Below are 26,118 nucleotides of genomic sequence, written 5' to 3' on the forward strand. Positions count from 1 at the left end.
GAAGGGCAGCTGCTCCAAGCCAAGTCTCCTTTATTAAACTCGTGTGGGTGTGTGTGTATGCGTGCACATATGTGCGTGCGTGTGTGTATGCATCCATGTGTGTGCGCACACATTTCACGCCTGGGGCACCACCCCGTAGAGCTGGTGGGGAAGTAACTTCTGCTTCTCGTTGCAACTGTAGATCCAGCGGGGGCGGACGAACACCAGGGAGGGGTTGTCCGTCAGGGCCTGCAAAGGGCGGGGGCAGTGGGACGGGTACAGGCAGGAACGTGTCAGCCAGGAGGGGCTGGGGGATGTGCTGGGACAGGCGGGGCCTCCCTCTCCCTGCCCCTCCAGCACTCACCTCCTCAAAGCTGGGGTCCCACTCCTGCGCGGTGATCACAAACTGGACCCGCTCACTCATGTAGTCCTCAAGCTCCCTGGCAGGGGACGCGAAGAGGCGGAGAATCGGCGCCCCTTCTCTTGACGCCCTCCTCCCCAACCACTCTGAAGCCGTCCTCTCTCCATGCCCACCCATCGCCCCTGTGGGCCACCCGTGGGTCCCCCACTCCCACGTGCCAGGCTCGCCGTATCCATGAAACCGCCAGCTCCTGCCAGCACCAATCCTTTCATAAGGGCGGTGAGGAGCCTCACTTTAGAGAAGAGGAAATGGGAGTCAAGGGGTCGGGGGTGGGGAGTTTGGGGGTGTGGTGCGGGAAGCTATGCATCCAGGGCCCCAGCACAGCGAGCAGGGCTGGCACGGAGCTCCACAGCCTGTGTCGACCCTCAGGGTACATCCCTTCTCCATCTTCCCCATGACCTTCCACCCCCCACCCCCTGCCCCTGGAGACTGACCCGTTGAAGGCTGTGACATAGCGTCTGAGCGTCCGCCGCTCGTCCCCTGGGAACTCCCCGTAAAGGAAGAAGCGTTTGCCCTGGAAAAAGTCTGCAGGGGAGAGATGGGGCGGGGAGAGCCAACGTGAACCCCTGGAGTCCCGGGGTGCCAGCCAGGAGCCACGGGACACTCAGACTGGACAAGAAGGCAGGCGCAGCGGCTGGATGGGGTGAGGAATGTCCGTGGACACTCTGACTCAGAAGCCATCCCTGACAAGCAGTGGTTCTAGGGAGGCCTAACGGGGTTTTGTTTTATATTGATGGTAAAAGATACTATTAGTGGCAATGTGTTTCTTACACCAAGTCAGTCAGTTCCTTAACTTGGTCTGGGTTGGAAATTTCACATCCTGCCACTTCCTCGACTGGCTGGCCCACTCCTTTTAACCAGTGCCTTCTCTGGCGCTGCCCTTCGGGGTGGCTCTTCATTCCAGTTTAACATGATTTTCTGTTAAGTTGCCAAGGTCACGTTTGGGGCTTTGGAGGAGGATCAGAGTATGTTCCTGCCCATCACTTGTGAGGAACCAGGTGGAAATGGCTATTTCCAGTGGCCACAGACCCTCACCTCCACTCAAGAGCCTCTGACTGTCCGGCTCTCCTTTCATTCTCTTTTGGCTGCGCCACGCCACACACGGGATCTTAGTTCCTTGACCAGGGATCAAACCTGAGCCCCCTGCACAGGAAACCTGGAGTGTTAACCACTGGACCACCTGGGGAGTCCCTCTCCTTTCATTCTTGACCAGAAGAGGCTCCAATGCCTGCCCCCACGTCTGGGGTGATGAATAGCAAGGCGGGTCCCAACAGAGATCGGTGCATCTGTATTCCCTGAGCCCCACCCCCACCGACAAAGCTGAACCCGGGGGTGCAGCCGGAGTACCTGCAGATTCTTAAAGCCCCCGGGTTGGTCTTGAAGCCAAGGGAGTGGGAGGCCCCTGTCGTCAGGGGTGAGAAGCTAAAGGGGGTCTGGCGGGGGGCTGGGCTGTGAGGGAGGTGGTCATAGCAGCGGAAATCAGGATGGGACAGACAAGAAAGGATGCTGACAGGAAGGGAACAGGCCTGATAGGATACGGAGGTGGCAAAGGTCAGGGAGGAGGGCGAGGAGCCTGGGAGACAAGTAAGAGTGGGCAGCAGCCATCCCGGGGGGCCTGGGGCAAGTCACCTCAGCCAAGTGACAGGGCAAACCCCACATTGGGAGGAGGGGTTCCCACCTGGGAGCTCGGGAACTGGCAGGTCAGGAGACTCCGGGGGGCCCTCGTGGTCCGTGTTCTCATCTGTGGATCCCGCGTACGGGTCCTCGCCATTCTCCTCCTGACCAGGGGGCTGCCTTTCTTCCTTCTGCTCGGCCACCCTGGGGAGGCCAAGGGTGGGGAAGGAGCATGCAGACCGGCTCCCCCTCCACCCAAGGCCGGGGCCACCCCGACCACCCAGCCCCACCCTACCTTCTCAGCTCGTCCTCGGTGTCCCCAGAGTCTTCTGCCCCGTTGTCCTGTCCTTTTGTGAGCAGACGCTTAGTCAGCTTGAGGCCTCTACCTCCCAGCCTCACACCTGCGCACAGGTGGGGTGTCCCAACCCCCAACTCAATCGGTCCCCAGATTCAGTTGGGATTGAGGGGGCAGCCTCCCCCCCGCCCCCCAGATCCACTGTCTGGGATCCAGCCCCATCTCGCTGGACCCAGGAGCTCAGACTTGGAACTCCTTCCCCTTTTAGATGAGGGAGTCTGGGTCTTCAGCCACTCCTCCCTCAGACTCTGACCTGACTGCTCCGCCTCAGTGTCGTCATTATCTTCCTGGGCCCCTGGTGAGGCTGGTTTGGTCTCTTCTGGGGTTGGGGGTCTCTGGGGTGAGCTAGGTCCTGCTGCCTGAGGGGGCTTGGCTTTGGTCTGGGGGCGCTGAGGAGGGAGGGTGGGTCAGGGAGGAGGGAAGGGGCAATGAGGGTGTGAGTGTGTGCCCACAGGAGACAGGAGAGTTTGGGGTACCATGTGCCCCCGACTCCACCCTCCCCCGTGCCGGGCAGGGGACATGGACCTTTCGGGGAGCCTTGGGGGCTTCATTCCCACTGTCGCCGCTGTGAGAGCCCCCCTCGTCCTCGCTGCTCGAGCCTGACCCAGCCATGAGGTACCTGGGGGAGGGATTGGGCCTCAGACCAACAGCAGATGTGTCCTCCAGGGGAGGTGGGGAGGGGGCTTAAGAAGCAGCAGGTGCTGGAATTTACTAATAAACAAATCCTCAGGGTGCAGTTGTGGTCTCCCTCCTGGTCTGCCCCTTCTCCCAGCTCCAGAAGGCCTTCAGCCACCCACACCATAGACCACAGCAATCCCTGGCTTCCCCTCCCTCTGAGGGAAGAAATGTCTCATTTCATAAACAAACAAAAGAAATGAGAAATAACTCTCTCCTTCAAGCATCAAGGTCAGTTTCTCATTAGGAGAACGTCTACTGATGACGGGGAAAATCTCAAAAGCAAACTTCTATGTGCCAGGCACTGCTGCCAACACTCGACAGGTTCAGAGTCGCTGACTCCTGAGGCAGGTGCTATTTTTAGCCCCATTTTACAGATGAGGAAATGGAGGCCCAGAGAGATCAAGTGGCCCCAAATCCAGGGCAGAGTGCGCACGCAGCAGAAGCAAGTGAACCTGCTGGCGGTGCTGCCCTGGCGCCCACATTAAGACCCTTCTGCACGTGATATGGTTGTTTCCAGCCTGGTGACGCCCTTTTCGGGTAAGTCACCCTCACTGTAGAGCCATGGCTCGTGGGAAGACTCAGAAGACTTAAAGTGGTGGGGCCTTCCCTGGTGGTCCAGGGGCTCAGACTGCTAAGGGAGCCCCTCCTCCCGACAGACACCAGGCTGACCCAGCCTTGGCTCCTGCCTCTGCTCAGCCTGGCGAACCTCTTCTCCTCCTTGAAGAACCCTGGCTCACTGCAGTTCTCCCTGTGGGCCCTCCTCCAAAGTGTTTCACAATAAGTCTGGCCCCCTCATCAAAGTCACAGGCTCTCAAAAGGAGGGACCGATGTCTGGGGTCCAGCAGTGGGCAGCCCAGCCTGACACCGCACAGGGGTTTCAGATGAATGAATGTCAACAGGTCCCAACACTTCATTCTCCGCCCTGAGCCTTTGTGAACACTGTTTCTCCAGCCTGCAGCTTTTTCCCTTGCTAAGCAGGCTTCCCAGAGCCCTCCTGGGACCCCTGGGGATGCCCTCCCTCTCCTCCCCGTCTCCCAGCCCTGCCCCTCCTCCTCTGGGAAGTCGGCTGACTCCGGGCTGGCAGGCCACAGTCTCATTTCTCCCCAGATGCCTGGCACTGCCCGGCACGGGGATGAGGGGCAGGGTCGGGGTGTGCGTGTGCGTGTGTAAACCACACGTGTGCAGAGAGGCCTCACCTCCGCGAGGGCAGCCGCCGCCGCATGCGGTGACAGTCCAGCACCCACTCTTTGCGCACGATTCGGCCTCCGAGGCCGAGGACCTGGCTGTACTTGGGGGTGTTGGCAAAGGCGCAGCTGGTGGGGAGCAGAATGGAGGGCGGTCTGAGCAGCAAAGGCAAAGAGACAAGGGGCACGGGAGAGAGACAGAGGGGCAGAGGGAGGAAAAGAAAGAGAACAAGAGGCAGAGGATACAGAGAGGCGAGGTGACAGAGAGAGAGCAGGACGGAGCAGATGGAAAAGTCGGAGAAGGGGCAGCGGGGAGTGACAGGAGGGGACGCGGGCCTACATGAGGTGTGTGCTGTCTGGAGTCCAGTCCGGTCGATACTTGGCCCCCAGCTCAAGGGCCTTGTCCCGGAGCTCCGAGCGGAAGGGGTTCTGGAAGCCACTCAGCACCACCACCACACCCTGGAGGATCTTCCCCAGCTCCTGCGGGCCTGCGCGGGGGGCCTTGGGCTCAGCGCCTTCTCCTCGGGGCTTCCCTGGTGCTGCGCCTCGTGCTGGGGCAGGGGGGCGGGGAGTGGCTGGGGTACGGGTGGGAGCTGGCACTGGGGAAGCCAGAGAGTGGATTCAGTTAGAAAATGTAGGGCTACACCCCCACCTCTCCTCTTTCACACCCAGGAGTTCAGGCTCCCAGCACCTCCTCTCTGAGACCCAGGAGTTCAGACCCCCAGGCCCTCTTCCCTCAGACCCAGGATCCCCGCCCCTCCACCCTCGGACCCTCTGTGGGAACAAGGAATACAGTTTGCTCACATTTGGGTCTTTTGAGGGCAGGGAGTGAGGGCTGAGCTGATGGTTTGCTGGGGGTCTTCTTTTCTTCTTGGTTTAAATCCAGCTTCCTCTTGCCTTTGGGGGACTCCTGAGGCTTAGGGGGTGGGTTGTGCTGAGGCCTCCAGCTCCTCTCCTCCTTTTCCGCTCCCCCAGGGTCTGGTGATCTCACCTTGAAGGCGCTGCCTGCTGCCTTGGAGGCCGGGGAGGCTGAGGAGGCGGCGCTGGAGGCCTGCAGTGTAGCCGCTGCATAGCTGGGTCCTGTCGGGTCACTGGCTGTCACTGCAGAGGGGGAGAGTGGATCCAGGATGAAGGGGCTGGACCCTCAGGCCTTCTGGCTCCTTCCTATCCATGGGTCACAAAGTGTTGTTCCCAAGACCCAGCAGTGACCAAGGGTCCAGGCCCCAGCCCCCACTCCCTCAGGCCCAGGATCCAGGCCCCCAGCCTTTATTTGCTCAGGACCCAGGCTTTCCGTCCTCACCTGGGGGTGTCTTGTTGATACGACTGAAGAAGAGAGCCCCAGGTTTCAGAGAGCTGGCACTCTCATCCTCCTCCTTCACACGGAACTGGCCGAGCTTGGTCACCTTCTAAGGTCCCACAAGGTCAGTGCAGTGGGAGGGCTATTGGCAGGTGAGGGTGAAGAGGTGGGGAGAAGGCTCTGGGCAGGGGCAGGCAGAGCTTACCTGGGATGAGGCCTCAGCCTCGTCTTTGTCTGGGGGGCTGTGAAACCGTACAAAACTCAGGCCATAGGGGGCATCCTGGGAGAGGAGGGGTGGGAGTCAGGGAGTCTGGCCAAGGACAAAGGCTTGGCCCCCATCCCTTTCGTTTAGAGAAACCCCTTCCTGACTCTTTCCCTCCAATGGATACACACATCTGGGGAGCTGCCTGGTTGATCATGACAAGGATAATAACCACAAGCTGTCACTGAGCCCTAACTTGGGGTCAGGTTCGGCACAAAGCCCTTTACATGCTCAGCCCTTGAGCCTCAGAGCAACTGGCAAAGGCTGCAGGGTGTCTAGGCAAATCCACTCTGCCTGTCAATTTCCTGCCCATGGAATGGGAAGGAGGGCTGTGTGCCACTTCCGTGACTCAGAAATGCTCCCGGCTCTTTCCTCCTCTTCTGGATGGACGCAGAACCATGAGATGGAAGGAACCTGGATCCCAAAATGGCCAGAAAGGTGAAGTCACTAGCCCGAGATCACAGAGCTAAGGAGTGCAGCAGCCAGGTTTTAAACCAGCGTTCTGACTCCAGATCTCACGATGCTAACCCTGAGGCCTCGCTCTAAGAAGCCACACATCTCCCACAAGTCAGCAGATCCCCCTCCCAATTCCCGTGAGAACTTGCAGGTCACCCTTCCCAATCTCCCTGCAGGAAACCAAGATTCCTATATGGGGAGGACGGAAAGCCAGTTTCAGAGAACGCAGGGGCCCAGCCTCCTCGTAATTCCCCTGGGAGGCGGACTGTCCGGCCCTCCCAGTTCTCGGGGACTCAGTATCAGCCTCTCGCCTCTCCTGTGGCGCAGGACCAAGGACCCCGCTCCCACCCTGGGTACCTTGCTGTAGGGCTGGCTGCAGACAATTTTGACTCGGTCCCAGCGCTTCTCTGCTGCTGCCCGGACCAGCTTGTCAGGCCCAAAGATACGAACGCGGTTGGAGTTTGAGCCACTGCGACTCTCGGCAGGGGACATGAAAGATGAGGTGACCAGAAGGACCTGGGAAAAGGCAGAGTGGCTAAGGACCAGGCCTGGCTGGTGGCAATGACACCTCCTAGGGACTGGAAGAGTACAGGGCCCTGAGCAGAGACTAGGGGGTCTCCAGACCCAGCTCTGCCTCAGTGCTCCTCAAGGTTTCCAGACACTTCTCTTCTTCCTGCATGTCCTGTCGGTCCTTCCCTGACACAGGCCACAGAGGGATCCTTCCACTCCTAGACCTGAACCACCCTTCTCTAAATCCCTCCAGAGTCTTCTATATCTGGACATGCAGAGGCTGCACAGCCTTGGGAACCCTCCCAGATGGGCGGGCCCCAGCAGAGGATATTCACAATGACTTTTCAGAAATGCACAACTGAGGGAGCAGAAGGGAAGTGTTAGGGCCTGAAGGAACAGCCCAGAAACCAAAGAGCAGGGGAGACACACCCACTATTAACTGACTGTCTCTGGACCTCCCTGGCGGCCCAGTGGCTAAGACTCCATTCCCAATGCAGGGGGCCTGGGTTCGATCCCTAGTCAGGGAACTGGATCCCACGTACTGTAATGAAGACTGAAGATCTTAGTGTGTCACGACTAAGACCTGGCACAGCCGAACAAATATATTAATTAATTTAAAAAATTTTTTGACTGTTTCTCAGTTCAGACCCATCTTTGAAAAATAAAAAATCAAATAAATAAAATAATAAAGGAATATAATGGAAAAAATCAAAAAGAAGAAAAAATTTAAAAAACTATTTTTTTATCTTAAAAAAAACAAATTCCACACTGGTGGCTCAGCTCTGGGATGCTGGGGACATTTCTAATTGACAGCCGCTCCTTGTCAGGCTCCGCCAGCAGGGGGAGCTGGAGAGAGAGGCTGCAAGGCCGAAGAAGGGAGGTGGATTCTTGCAGATCAGGTGGGCAGCATCTCAGGTGTGCTTTGCTGCCGCTTGTGCAGCAGTTCTTCCCGGGAGGTTGGGGGGGCGGTGGGGGGAGTTGCACAGGTGAATTCAGTTTGCAGCATCCCAGGACCTGCAGAACTAGCTTCACCGCACATTCTCAGGGTAGACCAGAACCAGCTAGGGATCACCCGCTCCTCAGGATCTGAGTTTCAGCCCCAAGGGTTCACCTCCAAGCTTCAAAACACCCACATTTCAACAATTCCAACCTCTTCCTTTTGTTCCTCCAACCCTAAGGGTGGTGGCTGCTCCCAGCAGTTGCTTCTGTGTTCTACCTGTGTCTTCTGGCCTCTTTAGTTCAATACTTAGTTACTAATTCTTTATATTAATTCTCTCTGTTAAACTAACTGGGGTGATTTCTGCCTTCTGGTGGGACCCTGACTGATACAGTGGGTGGCACTCATGTTGGTGTCTGCCTTGTTACCGACTTCAGGTGGCACAGAGCCTGATTGAATCAAAGGGTTCTACATGGCAGGAATACTTTGGCCACCTGATAGAAACAGCCAACTCGGTGGAAAAGACCTTGATGCTGGGAAAGACTGAGGGCAAGTGGAGAAGTGGGTGACAGAGGATGAGGTGGTTGGATGGCATCACTGACTCAATGGACAAGAGTTTGAGCAATCTCTGGGAGACAGTGAAGAACAGGGAAGCCTGGAGTGCCGCAGTCCATAGGGTTGAAAAGAGTCAGAAGGGATTTAGTGACTGAACAACAACGTGATGTGAGCAGGGAGAACAGGGAGTTCAAAGCATGAGCTCCAACTCAGGAAGAAAGGCATCTCAGGAGACACTCCTGTGCAGAGGGCTGGACCTTCCTTTCATGAGTAAATTAGGGAGAAATGTGTCTTGTGGGGAGAGTCAGTGGGAGCCCTTAGCTCTGGCCAGAGCTCTCTCCCAGCTGAGAAAAGAAGAAAAATTCTTTCTGCAGACTCCTATCCCCAGATGGGTTTCCCTGGTAGCTCTGATGGTAAAGAATCTGCCTGCAATGTAGGAGGCCTGGGTTCAATCCCCAGGTTGGGAAGATGCCCTGGAGAACAGAGTGGCAACCCACTACAGTATTCTTGCCTGAGATCTCTACTCTCAAGGATTTGAAGCAAAAGTCCACACTAGTTATCAGAATGGGAAAACCCAAGTTGAAACGCAAGTGGTCCCATGCATGTAGTATCACCTGGTGCTGGCTGGAGCACATCCTCTTTGGAGGAATGTACTTCAAAACAGGCCCTCATAGAACTTCCACCTATATATTACCCAAGGGTGGAATTAGCACACACACACACACCATTAGGCATGAGGAAACAGGCTGCCATGATTTAAGGTCAGCAAAAACCACAAACTGCAGACTCAGACACACAAAGAGTGCATATATTGATGGGGAAAAACTGGAAAGAGTGACAGACTTTATTTTCTTTGGCTCCAAAATCACTGTGGATGGTGACTGAAGCCATGAAATCAAAAGACGCTTGCTCCTTGGAAGAAAAGCTATGACAACCTACACGTCATATTCAAAAGCAGAGACATCACTTTGCTGACAAAGGTCTGTATAGTGAAAGCTATGGTTTTTCCAGTAGTCATTAATGAATGTGAGCGCTGGACCAAAAAGAAGGCGCTCAGCCGAAGAACTGATGCTTTCAAATTGTGGTGCTGGAGAAGACTCTTGAGAGTCCCTTGGACAGCAAGGAAATCAAATCAGTCAATCCTAAAGGAAACCAACCCTGACTACTCACTGGAAGGACTGAGGCTGAAGCTGAAGCTCCAATACTTTGGCCAGCTGATGGGAAGAGCTGACTCACTGCAAGAGACCCTGATGCCGGGAAAGATTGAGGGCAGGAGGAGAAGGAGGCGACAGAGGATGAGATGGTTGGATGGCATTACCTACTCAATGGACATGAGTTGAGCAAACTCTGGGAGACAGTGAAGGACAGGGGAGCCTGATGTGCTGCAGCCCATGGGGTCACAAAGAGTCAGACAGGACTTAGCAACTGAACAACAACATATTGATATTATCAAACATACAACATAAAAGTAAGTGTGCAACTTCCCTGGTGGTCCAGTGGTTAAGAATCTACCTGCAGTGCAGGGGTCATGGTTTCGACCCCAGGTCTGGGAAGACGCACACGTCTCGGGGCAACTGAGCCCAGGAGCAATTACTGAGCCCGTGCACCACAAGCAGAGTAAAGCCCGCCGGTGCAGCTAGAGAAAGCCGCGCACAGAGATGAGGGCATGGCGCAGCCAAACTGGCAACCAAATTATAAAACTATAAAATTAAAAAAAAACCTCAAGGGAATGGGAGACTACTGACATAAAGGTTTCCAGACTCTGCAAACATAAAGTCCTGAGCTGACCATTCCACTTTTCTAGGTAGACAAGAGGTTTACAATAAAGACCCACATGCCAGATTAGATACAGTTTTAGCAAAAAATGCACTGGCTCTTCTCATAATTAAAAAGTGGAATTTTGATCTGAATCTGTTTGCCAAGAAGAAGAGAGAACTTTTTTTTTAATTGCCCCAAAGATGGTTGATTTTATGTAAAATTTTAAACAAGGAGGCCATTAGATTGGGTGACTCTAAAGCCTTCGGTAGCTTCAGTAAATCAATCAAAATTTAAGCAAGAGTTGATGAACTCAAATCTAAGAAAATGAAATCAACTAATCGTGAATTGCCAAGTCCCTCGATTTTCCCAAGTAAGGCAACTGTTTAAGCTCCAGGGAGGTGGGGTGGACTGGGACATTGGGACTGACACACGTATCCTCCTGATACCCTGTCCAGCAGAGACGGCTGATGAGATCCTTCTGTACAGCGCAGGGCGCTGCACTCAGGGCTCTGTGCTGACCTCAATGGGGAGGAAATCCAGGAGTGAGGGGATCTGTGTGCACGTGCAGCTGATTCACTTTGCTGCACAGTGGAGACTAACACAACATTGTAAAGGAACTATATCCCAATAAAACTGATTAATTTAAAAAGTTCACACTCAAGCCAATTAAATAATTGCTCTGCTCTGCTTTCCTGTTTTCGCTCTAAAAACCTCTGTCCTAGCCCACCCACAAAGCACCTCTAATAATTTTTTAGTTTTGGCTACCTAGTTTTTGATTCAAGTTGTCAGCTTAAATAAACTCTTTAAAACATAACGTGCCATCAATTTGCCTTTTCGCACCTTATAAAACCTTTATTTTATTATTGTTATTTTTCGTCACACTGCGCAGCCTGTGGGATTTTAGTTCCCCAACCAGAGATGGATTGAATCTGGGCCCCTGGCAGTGACAGTGGCATCGTAAACACTGGACATGTGTGCATGCTAACTAAGTCACTTCAGTCATGTCCGACTCTTTGTGATCCTATGGACCGTAGCCTTCCAGGCTCCTCTGCCCATGGGACTCTCCAGGCAAGAATACTGGAGTGGGTTGCCATGCCCTCCTATCCTAACCACTGGACCACCAGGGAATCCCCTAGAACCTTTAGAATAAGAATGTGTGTTCAAGGAAAACCTCACTGGTTGGAATGTACCTTGCATGATGGAAAAAGTACTTGATAAAATTCAACACACATATTCATTTAAAAGACTGGCAGGACCTCACTGGTGGTCCAGTGGCTAGGACTCTGCACTTCCAATGCAAGGAGCCTGGGTTTGATCCCTGGTCAAGGAACTAGATCCTGCATGCCACATATGACCACAACTAAGACCTGGCCCAGCGACATAAATAAAGACTGGCAACATCAAGTATAAATAAGGGTGTGGAGCTCACATACTGCTGAAGGGAATGTAAAATGGAATAAACCACTCTGGAAAACTATCCATTTCTAATAAGGCTGGAGAAGGAAATGGCAACCCACTCCAGTATTCTTGCCTGGAGAATCCCATGGACAGAGGAACCTAGCAGGCTACAGTCCATGGCGTTGCAAGAGTCGGACAAGACTTTAGTGACTAAACCACCACAATACTAGAAACTGTAGTTTGGGCTTCCCTAGTGGCTCAGACGGTAAAGCGTCTGTCTGCAATGCAGGAGACCCGGCTTTGATCCTTGGGTTGGGAAGATCCCCTGGAGAAGGAAATGGCAGCCCACTCCACTATTCTTGCCTGGAAAATCCCATGGACTGCGGAGCCTGGTAGGCTACCGTCCATGGGGTCGCAAAGAGTCGGACATGACTGAGCGACTTCACTTTCACGTTTCCAATAAGGTTAAAACAGAGATCTACCTGAAGACACTGCAATTCAACTCTTTTAAGTATTTACCCCAAAGAGATGTCTATCCAGAGGCTTGTACAAGAAGGTTCACAGCAGTTGTGTTCATAATAATCAAAAAGTGGTGGGGAGTTCCCTGGTGGTCTACTGTTGAGAGGACTTTGCACTTTCATTCCTTTGCACTCTGCACTCTTGGGGTCTGCATTCAAACCCTGCCTGGAGAACTAAGATCCTGAAAGCCTCGAGGTGTGGACAAAAACAGCCACCAAAAAGTGGCAACAGTCCAGAGGCTCGTCAACAAGAGAATGGAGAACAAGTTGAGATCTACGCTTCCAGTGACACTTCTCAGCAATAAGGTGGAACAGACCGTTAACCTACACCCAGTATGTTAGACCCTCAAAAAACAGTATAGAGTAAAAGAAGCCAGCCACACACACAGAAATACCTGAAGACCGCATACTGTAACGCCATTTATATGTAATTCTAGGAAAGGCAAAACTAGTCTGCAGTGACAGAAAAGAGGTGTGGCAGCCTGAGCTGAGGGTGGGAGAAGTGACCCAAGTGACATGAGGGAGCTTGCAGGTAGGCCAGAGATGCTCTGTGTCATTTTTTTTTTTTTTCTTTTTTTTGGGCCACACTCCAAAGTATGTGGGGCCTTAGTTCCCCGACCAGGGATCGAACCCAGGACTTCTGCATTGGAAGGCAGAGTCTGAACCACTGGAACACCAGGGAAGTCCAGTGTTTTATGTCTCGATCTTGGGGATGGTTACCCAGGTATGTACATCTGTCAGAACGATGACCTGTGCGTTTTATTACACGCAAAATATACCTCAATTAAAAACAATTTCTCACGGCGAGGAAAAAACCATTTCTTGTAGAAAACAGATTCATTCACTTAAAATTATAAACTTTCTTTTTCACAATATGTTTCTTTTTCCCCAAAACATTTGGCTGACTCACCAGCTGTCTCACTATGATCTCCCCAGTCCTGCTTGCATTAATTCAACTGGTGTAAAGGGATTGGGTCAACATTTAAAATATTCGTAATACAGCAAGAGACTCATACACATTTGTCACGAATCAAGTAGCTCACAGAGGCGCCGCAAGCAATTTGGAATGTCAATTTGCCAGGACATCTTGGAGAAGTTCTGGGACCAGATAAAAGCAGTTTTGCTCTCAAGCTGCTGCTGCTGCTGCTAAGTCACTTCAGTCGTGTCCGACTCTGTGCGACCCCACAGACGGCAGCCCACCAGGCTCTGCCATCCCTGGGATTCTCCAGGCAAGAACACTGGAGTGGGTTGCCATTTCCTTCTCCAATACATGAAAGTGAAAGTGAAAGGGAAGTCGCTCAGTCGTGTCTGACTCTTCACGACCCCATGGACTGTAACCTACCTGGCTCCTCTGTCCATAGGATTCTCCAGGCAGGAATACTGTAGTGGGTTGCCATTCCCCTCTCCAGGGGATCTTCCCGATCCAGGGATTGAACCTGGGTCTCCTGCATTGCAGGCAGATTCTTTACCACTGAGCCCCCTGGGAAGCCCAAGAATACTGGAGTGGGTTGCCATGCCCTCCTCCAGGGGATGTTCTCAACCCAGAGATTGAACCTGGGCCTCCTGCATTGCAGGCAGATTCTTTACCAGCTGAGCCACTAAGATGCCCGAGTCGTAAAACACAGAGGTGCCTTTGGTTCTTTCTGCAACTGTGATGCCGTTTTGGCACACAGCTTATTACCTGAGTCAGCTCTTTATCTCTTTGAGCCCTGGGCTCCTCTGAAGGGCTGAGGTGGCCCAGGGGCTAGGAAACCCTGGGGCGGCAATGGGGGCATCTGGGGCGGGGATCAGCAGGGGACACACCTCAAGGCCCAGCTCACCTCATAGTCCTGCTCCCCGGCACCTCCGGCCGAGCTGCCCACCAGCACCTCCACGAAGGCCGAGCCGTCATTCCCGATGTCCACACTGTGGATCTGTTCCTCCTTCTCCAACTGCAGGGGAGGCAAGGCCCAGGTCAGTGCCGCTCTGTTCCACGCCCCACCTGGCTTCCCTGTGGGACCTCAGAACATGGATGATCCCCATCCGGGCCACCCTGTCTCGTTGCCAAGTCAACTCAGTGACAGAGGGGGCAGGGCTGCAGGCTGCCACCGTGTCCCCTGTACACAGCACAGGATGTGGAGTCAGAGTTGGAAAACAGACGCTGACCGACTGCCTACAACCCGGCACCCACGTTGCCGGCTCCACCAGACTCTGCCTGACCGGCTTCTGACCCGGCACCACGGAGCTCTCCTTGGCAGCGCTATGCAGACAAAGGGCACACCAGTTGCCCCTGCCGGCAATTACACAGGATCCCATGGATGCTCCCTGAGGGTAGGGGCCTGGTCTGGTTTGGCTCACCAGGGACTCTGGGTTTGAGTCTCATCTCTGCCACTCCCTAGCTATAGGGCCTTGTCAGCTCAGCTTTTGGAGCCTCAGTTTCCTCATCTGTAAAGTGGGGATGATCATCCTATGTAGGATTATGCACATAAATACCACATTCACAGGGCATGGCATGCAGCAGGCACCCTGTAGCTACCAGTCAGGAAGTGTTATTAGTCACTGCTCAATGATTATTTGTTGAAAGAAGGAAAGAACTGAATTTCCCTGGTGGCTCGGGGGATAAGAGTCCGCTTGCCAGTGTAGGGGTTTGACCCCTGGCTCGGGAAGATTCCACATGTCACAGAGCAACTAAGCCCATGAGCCAAAACTACTGAGCCTGTGCTCTAGAGCCCGTGAGGTGCAACTGCTGACCCATGTGCCGTAACTACTGAAGCCTGTGTCCCGTGCTCCGAAACAAGAGAAGCCGCTGCAGTAAGAAGCCCACGCACTGCAACTAGAGAGTAGCCCCTGCTCGATGCAACTAGAGGAAGGCCACGCTAAAGCAATGAAGACCTGGCACAGCCAAAAACAAGAACTGACTGTAGGAGGTCTTCCCCCAAAGTCTCTGACAGTCCCGTCTGATGTAAACGCATAGAAAGTCATGTGGGCGTTGAGGCAGCTACAGGGGCTGAAGCGATCTCCTACTTTCCATCCTGGGGCTTTTAATATTATTATTTATTTATTTGGCTAACTCGGGTCTCAGTTGCGACACTGGGGATCTTCACTGTAGGATCCTTTGTTTGGATGACTGAGTTTAGTTACTCCAAGGCACATGGGATCTTAGATCCCGGACTAGGGATCACACCTGTAGCCCCTGTATTGCAAGGATTCTTAACCACTGGACTACCTGGAAAGTTTCTGGGGTTGTTTGATTTGGCTCACAGAATTAGAAGTGACTGTGACCCCCCAAAAGTTCCTAGTCCACCACCCCACACAGCCAGGAACATGTGATGGCCCAATTTGCAATGTCACCTCCCAGCCGGGAGGTGGCCTGGAGACTCTGCTGGCACCCTGCTACAGACAGGAACGTCCCTACATCAGAGGAAGGAGCCTGGGCTTGTGAGGAGGCCAGCCCGAGTTCAAACCCAGCCCTGCCACTGCCAAGCTGTGCAGCCCTGGGTAACATAAAACCTCTCTGAGCTGCAGTTTCCTCATGAGGGAAGGGGGCCTCCCCACTTCTGAAAGGAGTTGACAGGACACGGAATGCTAATCATCACAACGCACAGCCACTGTGGCGGCATCTAAGTGTGAACAGTGTGGCAGCCCTGCAGTACCTGTAAGACCGCCAACACCTCTGGAGCCAGGATCTATCTTGATCTCCACTTCATAGGCGAGCCACTGAGACAGGAGGCAGCTGTGTAACTTCCCAGAGGTCACGAGGCTGGGCTAAAGCCAGTGACAGCTGGGCTGCGTTCCTTCTAGACGTTCTGGGGGAGAATCGTTTCCTCCTCTTGTCTGAGCTTCTAGAGCCCCCTGCCCTCCTCGGTGGCGGCCCCTTCCTCCAGCTCCAGAGCCAGCAGTGGCATCGCTCCAGCCTCTGCTTCCATCCCCACAGCTCCTCTCCGGTTCTCCTGTCGCCCTCCTTCCCTGATAAGGACCCTTGTGAAGACACTGCTTCCCCCAGTTCATCCAGGCCCATCCCCCTCCTCGAGACCCTTCCAGGGACTTCCCTGGTGGTGCAGTGGCTAACACTCTGCCCTCCCAATGCAGAGGGTCTGGGTTTGAACCCTGGTCGGGGAACCACATCCCGCAAGCTGCAGCTAAGAGTTCACAGGCTCCAGCTAAAGGACTGCGCACACCACAACGAAGACGGAAGATCCCGCATGCCCCAGCTAAGACTCGATGCCGCCAAATAAGTAAGTATTTTTAAAAATGCTCCCAAAGTCTCTTTCTCCATGTAAAGGACACATGCACAGGTTCTGGGGGTTAGGATGCAGACAACTTTGTGTGTGTGCGCACTCAGCTGCCCAGTCATGTCCAGCTCTTTGCCACCCCAGGGACTGTAGCCCACTGGGCTCCTCTGTCCATGCAACGTCCCTGGCAAGAATACTGGAGTGGGTTGCTCTTTCCTTCTCCAGGGGATCTTCCCAACCCAGGGATTAAACCTGTGTTTCCTGCATCAGCAGGCAGATTCTTTACCACTGAGTCACCAGCGAAGACTGTGATACCTTTAGGGGGCTGTTATTCTGTCTACCACGCTGAGCAAAGCTCTTCCTGGGCCGGGCATCACTGAATCCTCACGACCACACGGGGAGGAAGGGTCAGCTAACTCCCCCAGCCTTACAGATGGGGAAACCGAGATGCAGACAGGAAAATCAATGCCTCACGTGTCACACACAGGTAATGACCGGCAGAGAAATTCAGACCAACTGCCAGACTACACGCCAACAGTGCTTTCCAACTCCACAGTTTCAATCCTTGTGGTAAAACCTCAACATCTTGGAACTTGCTTGGTGGTCCAGGGGCTTGGACTCCCACCCTCCCAACACAGGGGACCCAAGTTCCATCCCTGGTCAGGGAACATCCCACATCCCACAACTAAAGGATACTGCATGCCACCAGTAAGACCCAACTCAGCCAAATAAATAAATAGATATATATATGTTTAAAGTCAAAAAACTCCTTGCCACTGCCTCCTCTCCCACTGGAGACATTCCTCATTCCTCCTGACTGTGTAATATCCTCCCCAGCACTCGTCATCTGACATACGTTTGACTTACTGCTCTGTCAGTCTTTCCTTGCAAATGTAAACTCTCCACAGGTCAGACGTTTGTCTTGTGATGTCTGCGGCACTGTGTGCCCACAACAGCACTGGGCCTGCAGAAGGCGCTGCGATGAATGCAGCAACGCATGAGTCCATCCACTCTCAGGCCTCCAGGGCCTGATCTGCGCTGACAACTCCCACAGCTCTGTCTCCGGCTCCAGGCCCAATCCCTAACTGTCCCTTGGATACTGTTCCTTGTGTGTCCCAAAGCCATGGCAAGCAGTAGTCGTGGCCGAGCGGTTAAGGCGGTGGACTAGAAATCCAAAGCCATGGCAAAGCTGGCATCCCAACCAGCGGATGACCTTCTAAGGCTGCCCCCCTGCTCTAGGTCCTGCCATGTCCCCGTCGGTCTCCCAGGCCAGAGAAGCCTGAGCCTCATCTGGTTCCTCTGGCTCTCACTCCCCACTTCCTGTCTCTTCCTGCTCCCACTGCAACAGCGGTACAGAATTAAACGAGATGTTCTTGATCATAAAAGAGCCCAGCAAGATCATCCAGGAATACACACATGAATCCCCCCCTTTACAAACAAACACCTGCGTGGTGACACGGCACTTCTGCAAACATTATGTCACCAGATTTTCACGGTAACCTTGGGCTCCCATCACATTATCTTCCACGGACAGATGAGAAAACAGCTTCTGAGAAATGAAACCATTTGCCTGAGGTCACAGGGAGAGTAAGAGGGAGAGATGGGGACTTGAATTCCACCTGAGATTAACTTGTCAGCCGCCTGCATCTCTCTCTCAGTTGAAAATACCGGCTCTAGGCAAATTGTATAATCTCTCTGGGCCTAGTTTCTTCATCATTCAACGGGATAATAATAGATTGGAGGTGATGGGATTTTTATGAGGATTCAATGAACTAACCCATATGAGGCATTTAGAATGGTAACTGCCAGGGTTTTTTTTATTCTGGGGTGGGGGGCATTTTCCCAAGTTGGGCATTGAACCTGGGCCTCGTGGCATGGAGTGGAATCCTAAGCACTGGCCACCAGGGTATTCCCAAACAGTAGTAACTCTGAATAAATTCTTAGCTCTCATAATTCTGACTATACTACCTTAGGGAACTATGAAATATTAAAAGTCCAAAAATAACTCACAAAATCTTGTGACTTTGAGTATAATTCCTGGGAGGAGAATTCTCAGTTTCTCTCTAATTTGCAAAAAGCTTTATGAACCAAAACATTTGCAGAGCCACAGGGTAAGACAGACAATAATATATTTAACACAATCTGGTAGGCCTTGCCCCCAGCATCACTCCCCAAACACCCTTATATTGGAGGGATGAATGTAGCCAAAATCAAGAAGTGGAGGACTTCCCTGGTGGTCCAGCGGTTAATAATCCATGCCTCCAACAGGGCAGGGGTCTGGGGGCAGGTTCAATCCGCGGCTGAGGAACTAAGGCTCCAAAGTGTCATGTGGTATGGCCAAAAATTTAAAAAAAAAAAAAAAAAAAGACAGTGACTTCCCAGGAGGTTCAGTTGATACGACTCCATGCTCCCAATGCAGGGCGCCCAGGTTCCCAACCCTGGCCAGCTAACTAGATCCCACATGCCATAACTAAGACCCAATGCAGCCAAATATGAATAAATATAAAAGAGAAAAGAAGTCAACATACGGACACAAAGAAGCAAGAAAAAGGTGGCTAGAGCGCCCACACTGGGTTCAGCTCTCAGCACCGCCATGTATAAGGGGTGATGACAGCCCCACCACCGCCCGACTCCCTGGAGCGCAGATCCCGCAGGGCAACACCCAGGCAGCCCCTGGGAACACGCCAGCTCGCTTCTCCCACCAGTTCCTCATGCCTGATGGGAACAGCCTGTTGGGAAGTCTGTCACCATCCTGGGTCAAGGTCCCCTTTTCCCTTTGCTCCTTCCACTTCACCAAGCATGTACCAAAGCACTCTGCATTCCACAATGGTCACTAAGACTGGCCACTTCACTTTGGCCCTTCCTAGGCCTCAGTTTCCCCATCTTTAAAATGAGGTTGATTGCCTTAGATGATATGAGACACCTTCCAGTCCTAAGCCCAGGGCCTTGAGAAGCAGAATGCGTGGCAATGGTTTACTTTCTTCCAACTGAGGATGATAAGGCTCTGAAAAGAGCAGCAACCTGCCTGGACCACACACGGATTCATTCCTGGCCTAGTCCTTGCATCACCCATCTCCTCTGCTAAGGGCACAGGGACCACACTGCTCATTGTCCAGGTGAGGTGGTGGGGACCAAAAAGACAGTGCCTCAACTCACTGCCAGTTAACTCCAGAGTAGAGTCTGGACCCTGGACCTACAGATTTCTATTAAGGAGATGGAGGGAGGGAGACTTCTCTGGGGGTCCACTAGTTAAGACTCTGAGCTTCCAGGGCAGGGGGCTCCAGTTCCGTTCCTGGTCAGAGAACTAAGATCCCACAGACCACCCAGCAAGGGGGGGGGGGCGGGAAAGATGGTAGGGGGCGGTTGGAAGAATCACCTGGAGCACCACAGAGATGGTCTTCTCACCCGCCTTGGCTGCCCGCCATTTACGGTAAGTGTCTGCCTTGAGAAGGTTTTCTGCACAGTAAGTCTGGAGAGAAGAGTAGAAAAGGGAACGTTAGGGTTCAGAGATGAGAGCTATGTCCCCAGCTCTCAGATTAGTCTGAGAGTTCTCCCAAGCCCTCTGACATCACCCAGGTTTCAGTTTCCTTATTAATCCCCCCACACTCTGGGGTTTCAGGAAGAATGGATACATGTATATGTATGTGAGTCCCTTTGGTGTTCACCTGAAACTTACAACATTGTTATCTGGCTGTACCCCAATACAAAACCTTCTAGTGTTAAAATAATAAATCCCCCACACTCTACCTTGAGCCCCCTCCAACATTCTCCCCTAGAAATTCACCTCTGCTCCTTCCCAGGGGGCAAAACACCCTCCTTTTCTCTCAGCAAATTCCTCTATCCACATTTCTCCAGAATTCCCTATGGCCTCCCAGAAATTCTCCCATGACTCTCCTAGAATTCCACAAAGTCCACTTTGTGAAAGGAAAACCAAAATGAAGGCCGTATTGCTAAAAGTGTTCTCTAAAATTGACCGGGGGGCCACTGAGGAATTCTGACCAAGCGGGTCACAGCTGCAGTGGAATCTGACCTTTTAACCACTTATTGTATTCACACAGGCATCCAGAATATGTGCCAGAAACTCAAGGTACTTATCAGACCCTTACCCTCTGGTAACTCAGGACAGCTTCTTCTTTAAAGCCAAATATTTCTTTCCGTGTATCACAGTCAATTAGAATTCTCTCCACACGGCTTTAACAACCTGCTGACCTCTGTCCTCACAAGCCCCTGATTCCCTCTGCCAACACTCCGTTTACTGGAATCTGTGTCTCCCAAACTGCAATTCTTAAGAACCCCAATAACGCTCTTTCTTAGCACCCCGCATACGGAATATTTTTCAACACCTTTGAGATTCCAAAAGTTCTAGAGCCCGCTGACGAATTCCTTTACTTCTTCCACCCTCCCCCACGCCAGTCCCTCACCGAGTCCTGGCTACTGCAGGACACCACATGGCGGAGGCGGATCTCCGGCATGTCAACGTCGTGTGGGCTTCGCCTGACCCAAGAGATGCACGAAGGTCTGAGTTTGTGGGGCTCAGAGGGGGTGCGCCCCGGGCGGCCTTTACTGCGCAAGCGCACGAAGCTCGGGCCTTTCAAACCGCGGCGCGCCGGCGGTTACGTCACCACGGCGCATGCCTAGTTCATCTCCCCGGAGAGCGGCGAGAGGCGCCGAGTTCCCTAGCAACGCGCTTTTCCCGCCTCGCTCTGGCCAACCGCTCTCTCGCCCCTCCTCCCGGTCACTTCCTAGCAACCGGCTTGGCCCGCAGGATTGGTCCCCAGCAGAAATTCCCCATCCTCAGCGCCCCAACTGAAGCCTGGAAAGCAAGAGGCCAGCAATTTTGAGTGGATTTTTTCAGGAAGCCGGGAGCCTACCGCAACAGGATCCCCTCCATGGCTGGCTGGCTGGCTACCCTCCCCACGCCCAACACACACAGACACACACACGGACACGCACACACGAGAAAATCTCTGATCCCTGAAGATCAGGCCTGAGGCAGAGACAGTGTGTAAAGGGCCTCAATAAAACACAAAGTATGTGCCCGAACCAGACACACACCCAGACTTGACTGCTTCCAACCATACGTCACTTTTCCATCTGACCACTACCATCCCCATGCCTTGAACAAGCACCCCTCTGTTCAGTCTCTGAGAGACCCAAGTGCATCGTGGGGTGGCGTCGGAAATGGAGAGAGACCAAACACAGAAAAGGGAGTATGAGCTATGCCTGCCCCTGCAAAACAAGCCTGGCCTTGCTGGGCACTCACAGGAAGGGCCTCACCCACACTGGGCACCTCTTGGGGACGGAGAGAAGGGAGAGGACACCTGAGTCCTAGCAGCTGCTCTACCCTACAGAAAAAAAAATGACCTGATTCTCATCTTGGGCTTCATGTTGGAAAAAAAGGGGGTTAGGGTTAGGGCAGTGGAACCTGATAGAAGAGAGGGTTGGAAGCCCAGATGCCTGGGGCTGCATGGAGGAGGGGGGTGGGCACAAGATGCCACTGCTCCTTTTGGAATCTGGTTCCAACTCCCCCACTCAGAGCTGCAGAGACCTACCCCCAGGGCTTACATCATCATTTCTTAGCCTAGGGGTAAGGGAGGTCCAGACCCGCCCCTTCTCAGCTTCCTATAAGAACAGCTGGGGACCCAGGCCTGCAGGGTCACTATCCATCCATCATGAAGCCTTCCATGAAACCTGAGACCTTCCTGGTGGCCTCCTCTCTGCTCTGCACCCTCCTGGGTCTGGATAAGTGACTAGGGCTCCGGACTCCTGGGACCCTTAATACAAGGAGTATGAGAGAACATTCTGCCAGGTCCTCAAGGGAAAAGGGAAAGAGGAGGTATCTTGGGAATTGAAATTCATGGAGAAGGCAGAGTGTAAAGGAGAGAAAGCCTGGGTCCCCAAGGGAGGAAGAGCTAAAAAACATGTGGGTTTAAATCTCTGAGAAAAGAGGGGTTTGGATGGGCTCTGCTCCCTGTATCCCAGGTAGTGTCTCAAAATAAGACACCTGAATTCTAGAAAATCACATGAGAGTATGATTAGGATTTTTAATTAGTATGAAAAAAAATGAGGCGAGGTCAAGACATTTCCTTTCTCCCAGGACTCTAAGCAGTTCAGGTCCCCGGTGTTTTCTTCCTTAGATGTAGGAGTTCAGGCAGCTCGACTTTCTCCAGGACCCAGATGCCTTGTGTCTGGGCCCGCAGTTGCCTCCTGTCTCAGGACCAAGGAGTCCAGGCCCTTATCCTCTTAGTCCTCGATCTTTCTTCTTGACCTGGGATGCAGATCTCCTCTCAGGTACCCCTGCCTGAGCGCCCACTGCCTACCAGACATAGACAGCCTGGTCCCCACAAGGAAGGTGATCCCACTTCCGAGAACCAGCTGCACCTGAAGGTTCACAAAAGTCCATGAAGGACTTGCCCACTGGTTCAGGGCACAATCTGCCTGCCAAAGTGGGGGACAGGGGTGCGATCCCTGGTCCAGGAAGCTTTCACGTGCACTGGGGCAAATAAGACCCTTCACCACAACTACTGAGCTCATGCCCTAGAGCCTGTGCTCTGCAACCGGAGAAACCAGCACAAATGAGAAACCCCAAAACCGCAAGTAGGAAGTAGCATCTACTCACTACAGCTAGAGAAAAACCAACAGGAAGCAGGCACCCAGCAGAGCCAACAATAGAAAAAAGAAAATTAATAATATAAAGAATATTTTTAAAGTCCATGGTATCTTCAGTAGAATCCCTCAAGGTTTATCATGGGGTCTAGCATCCAAAGTTCCCAGCCTTGTAATTAGATAAACTTGCTCCCTGATCGGAGTTGCTTTCTGCCCTGCCCCAGAAAGCAGCTTTGCTCACAGCACCTTGGCATCCCTGCCGAGCTTCAGACAGATCCCTATTCAGCGGCCAGTGTCCCACCCATGAAAACCAAGGAGACAGCAGTCCTTCTTCCTGCAGACCCCTCCACCCCATCCCCGTCTGGATCCGGGAGTCATGGCCCACAGACTACGGCACCTTTCACTAGAGCCCCGCTCTCTAATTGCAGGGTACCCACTGAGCTGTGAGGTGTGTGTTGGTGACAGTCCCAGTTGCAGAAGAAAACTGCAGACTTGAGCCCCGGATGAGGACTCCTGCATAGTTGTCCAGACTGAGACCAACAGAAGTAAGAGGGCAGGGGCTGGTATCACATGCTGGGAGGTGGGGGCGCCTTCACGGTGGCAGGTACCGCCAGGCGCTGGGAGGGACCTTGAGTGATGATTATGTCAGGAAAGAGGGAAAGGCAATCTCGAGGTGGGTGGTGGACAGAGAATCCGGTGGAATGACAGAAACCACTCTTGCCAAGGATTTCTGAAGATGAGACTCCAAAGAGAGGATAGGGAAGTGCAGATACAGACTTTCTTTCCAAAGAAGGAATTAGGAAAGCAAAGGACATGGGAGAAGAGTGAAATCCAGAGAAGGGGGAAATCTAACATGTCAAAGGTGAAGGGATGGGTGTAAAAGAGACTTGGGTGAGTTGGAAAGAATGTGATCAGGTTGATTCTCAGGGGCTGCGAGGGGTCTCCCAGAGATGCGGGCTGGAAGAGACTGTTCCTGACAAGAGAAAGCGGGTGCTACTGGGGCTGGTTGAGTTGGGTGCAAGCTCAGTTGTGTCTGACTCTTTGTGACCCCCTGGAGTGTAACCCGCCAGGCTCCTCTGTCCTTGGGATTTTCCAGGCAAGAATACTGGAGAGGCTTGCCATTTCCTTCTCCAGGGGATCTTCCCCACCCGGGGATGGAACTCATGTTTCTCGCATCTCCTACATTGGCAGGGCAGTTCTTTACCACTGCACCACCAGGGAAGTCCCAATATTGTCATAGAGAGAGAGACGTATAAGGACAGATGAGCCCTGGGCACACTCCATGAAGTTGCAAAGAATCAGGCACAACTGAGCACCCACACACCCAAGCACGGGTGGTAAAGAGCAGAATCCCTAGGCTTGGAGGAGCACACCCCGTCTATGGTCAGGAAGGGTAAGGCCAGGGAGACTGGAAGAGACCACTTTAGGAAGACCTGAGAGTAGCCAAGGAGGGCAGCAAGAGATCATAGCTAGGAAGTCTGGGGAGTGACCCTGGGAAATCTGGAAGTGTCTACCTTAGATGGAGAAGGAAATGGGTGTTACAGCAGGTGGGGATGGCAGCCCAATCCCAGCATTTGGTGGAAGGAATTCCAGGGGTCAGGGGAAGGCTGAAGACTGGAACAGACCATTCATACAGGCATGGGGGTAGTCACAGGTGGTCTGGAAAAGACCATTCCAGGTGCAACCCCTGAAGGATGGCAGTGGGGTGGCCTTGGGGCTGAAAGGGCTACCCTGGAGAGTCCAGCACAGCCTGGGGGCTAGGGGAGGATGGGTTGCATAAGTAATGAACCATTCAGATGATACCCCAGACAGAAAAGGGATCTGAATTTGGGGAGGTGGAAGAGACCTCTCTAGACAGTAGTGGCTGGGGCAACTCTTAGGTGGGGAGGACCAAGGCCCACTGGGCCCTCTGCCCACGGCCATCCTGCAGAGGCCTCCTTGGCGGTGACCAGCTACAAGGGGTGTGCGAAATCCAGCCAGTGTGAGTCCGGATTCTTCGGTATCACCGTGAACCCTGAGAACTACATGGGCTCCAAGAGGCGCTGCTGCCAGAAGGATGGCTGCAACCAGGACCCCCTGCCCGGTAAGCCCCAGCTGAGCCCCATGCTGGAGTCCCTCCCTGCCCGCCCCTCCCCCACCAGAGCCAGCTGTGAGCACCTGTCACTGACCTGCGCTGTCACCGGGGCAAGCGTCTTCCTTGCGCTGAGCCTCGGTTTCTTCTCCTGTAAACTGCAGCATCCAGGGACGTCCCTGGTGGTCCACTGACGAAGCCTCCATGCTCCCTATGCAGGGGTTGGATCCCTGGTCAGGGAACTCGATTCCACAGGCCACAATTAAGATCCAACACAGCCAAATAAAGATTGTTTTCTGAAAATGCAGTGTCCGTTACCAACAGCTGTCCCCTGAGTGGTTGGGAGGTTGGGAAAGGGACTCTTGTCTCCGATTACCTTACCCTCCACCCTCCTCTTCAGCGTTCGTGAGAAACCATACAGAGAATGGCCTTCGATGTCCTTCCTGCATCGCTGCCTTTACGGAAACATGCACTGCGACTGCGGAAGCGCTCTGCGTTGGCGAGGAAACCCACTGTGTCGCCGTGTCTGGCCTCGTGCGGCCTGGTAAGGGGCACCTGGAATTCGGGGGGAGGGCACAGGGGTTCCAGACAGGCCCAGAACTGGAGCCTCATGCTTCCAGATTCTAAGGGAGAGAGTGGCTCCAAAGATCTGGGGGAGAAGGTGGCTGGGCCATATGACCCTGGACTAGGAGTGGGGAGGCATTGGCGATCCTGACTGTAGTCTAAAATCCCCTCCAGCAGGTGACAAATTTGCCATCCAGGGCTGTGGTACCAAGACCGCCTGCCACACCAAGCCCGGGACCCTGGTGCCCTCAGGCGCTCGTTTGTTCACCATCAACAAGACCAGCTGTCTTTGAAGCCCCCAGGCTTCTGGCAAGGCTGAGTGAAGAACTGAGGCCCATGTGGTGTTTGGCCTCCATTCCTTCTCAGCTACGGTTCTAGAAATTCCTATGGTTCCCATGGGTCTATAAATTAAACAAGTTAACAGAACTATCCTGAGTCTGTGATGTGCTGAATTTCGGGGAGATGGGATGCAAAAAGCAGGGGTCTGAACCCTTGGGAACCCTCTCTTCGGAAGAAAGAAAGGGGAGATGCTACCTTTTCTTAAGGGGTTACTTCCTGCCTAGTCCCCATGCTAAGTGTTTTCCATGCGGTACCTCATTTCATAATCACAACTCTATGACACTGAAAGTATTGCCCCCATTTTACAGAGGAACACACTGAGGCACGGATTGTGGTGTCACTTGCCTTCAGTCAAAGAGCTGGGAGGGTCAGACTCCGGAGTCCACAATCACCTCTCCTAGTTAA

At 53.2% G+C, this 26,118-nt stretch overlaps 2 protein-coding genes across 9 annotated transcripts; one reads left to right on the plus strand and one right to left on the minus strand.

The window, feature by feature from the left end:
• Positions 1-13: 13 nt before the first annotated feature.
• XRCC1 (X-ray repair cross complementing 1) lies at positions 14-20,742 on the minus strand. 6 transcript variants are annotated; one of them, XM_055552813.1, is made up of 17 exons: positions 20,555-20,742; positions 19,510-19,602; positions 13,743-13,853; positions 6,604-6,762; positions 5,734-5,808; positions 5,532-5,637; positions 5,223-5,332; positions 5,036-5,147; positions 4,572-4,830; positions 4,244-4,360; positions 2,895-2,988; positions 2,623-2,758; positions 2,310-2,361; positions 2,079-2,218; positions 835-925; positions 344-419; positions 14-228 (listed from the first exon to the last, which is right to left on the minus strand). In XM_055552813.1, the coding sequence occupies exons 1-17, from the start codon at positions 20,603-20,605 to the stop codon at positions 115-117; spliced, it is 1,896 nt and encodes a 631-aa protein (XP_055408788.1). In that variant the 5' UTR covers positions 20,606-20,742; the 3' UTR covers positions 14-114. The 6 variants fall into 6 exon arrangements, with proteins under 6 accessions (XP_055408788.1, XP_055408786.1, XP_055408785.1 ...); XM_055552811.1 differs by having other exon boundaries at positions 2,310-2,415; positions 5,036-5,141; positions 20,555-20,730; XM_055552810.1 differs by having other exon boundaries at positions 2,310-2,415; positions 20,555-20,730.
• A 1,167-nt stretch (positions 20,743-21,909) lies between these two features.
• Positions 21,910-25,777, plus strand: LOC129631905 (phospholipase A2 inhibitor and Ly6/PLAUR domain-containing protein-like). Of its 3 annotated transcripts, XM_055553197.1 has the most exons (5): positions 21,910-21,942; positions 23,168-23,284; positions 24,670-24,822; positions 25,211-25,354; positions 25,552-25,777. In XM_055553197.1, the coding sequence occupies exons 3-5, from the start codon at positions 24,765-24,767 to the stop codon at positions 25,665-25,667; spliced, it is 318 nt and encodes a 105-aa protein (XP_055409172.1). In that variant the 5' UTR covers positions 21,910-21,942; positions 23,168-23,284; positions 24,670-24,764; the 3' UTR covers positions 25,668-25,777. The 3 variants fall into 3 exon arrangements, with proteins under 3 accessions (XP_055409172.1, XP_055409170.1, XP_055409171.1); XM_055553195.1 differs by lacking the exon at positions 21,910-21,942 and having other exon boundaries at positions 25,549-25,777; XM_055553196.1 differs by lacking the exon at positions 21,910-21,942 and having other exon boundaries at positions 23,234-23,284; positions 24,716-24,822; positions 25,549-25,777.
• Positions 25,778-26,118: the final 341 nt, after the last annotated feature.

This window comes from Bubalus kerabau, chromosome 17, assembly GCF_029407905.1.
Source record: "Bubalus kerabau isolate K-KA32 ecotype Philippines breed swamp buffalo chromosome 17, PCC_UOA_SB_1v2, whole genome shotgun sequence".
In the NCBI taxonomy this organism is placed as follows: domain Eukaryota; kingdom Metazoa; phylum Chordata; class Mammalia; order Artiodactyla; family Bovidae; genus Bubalus; species Bubalus kerabau.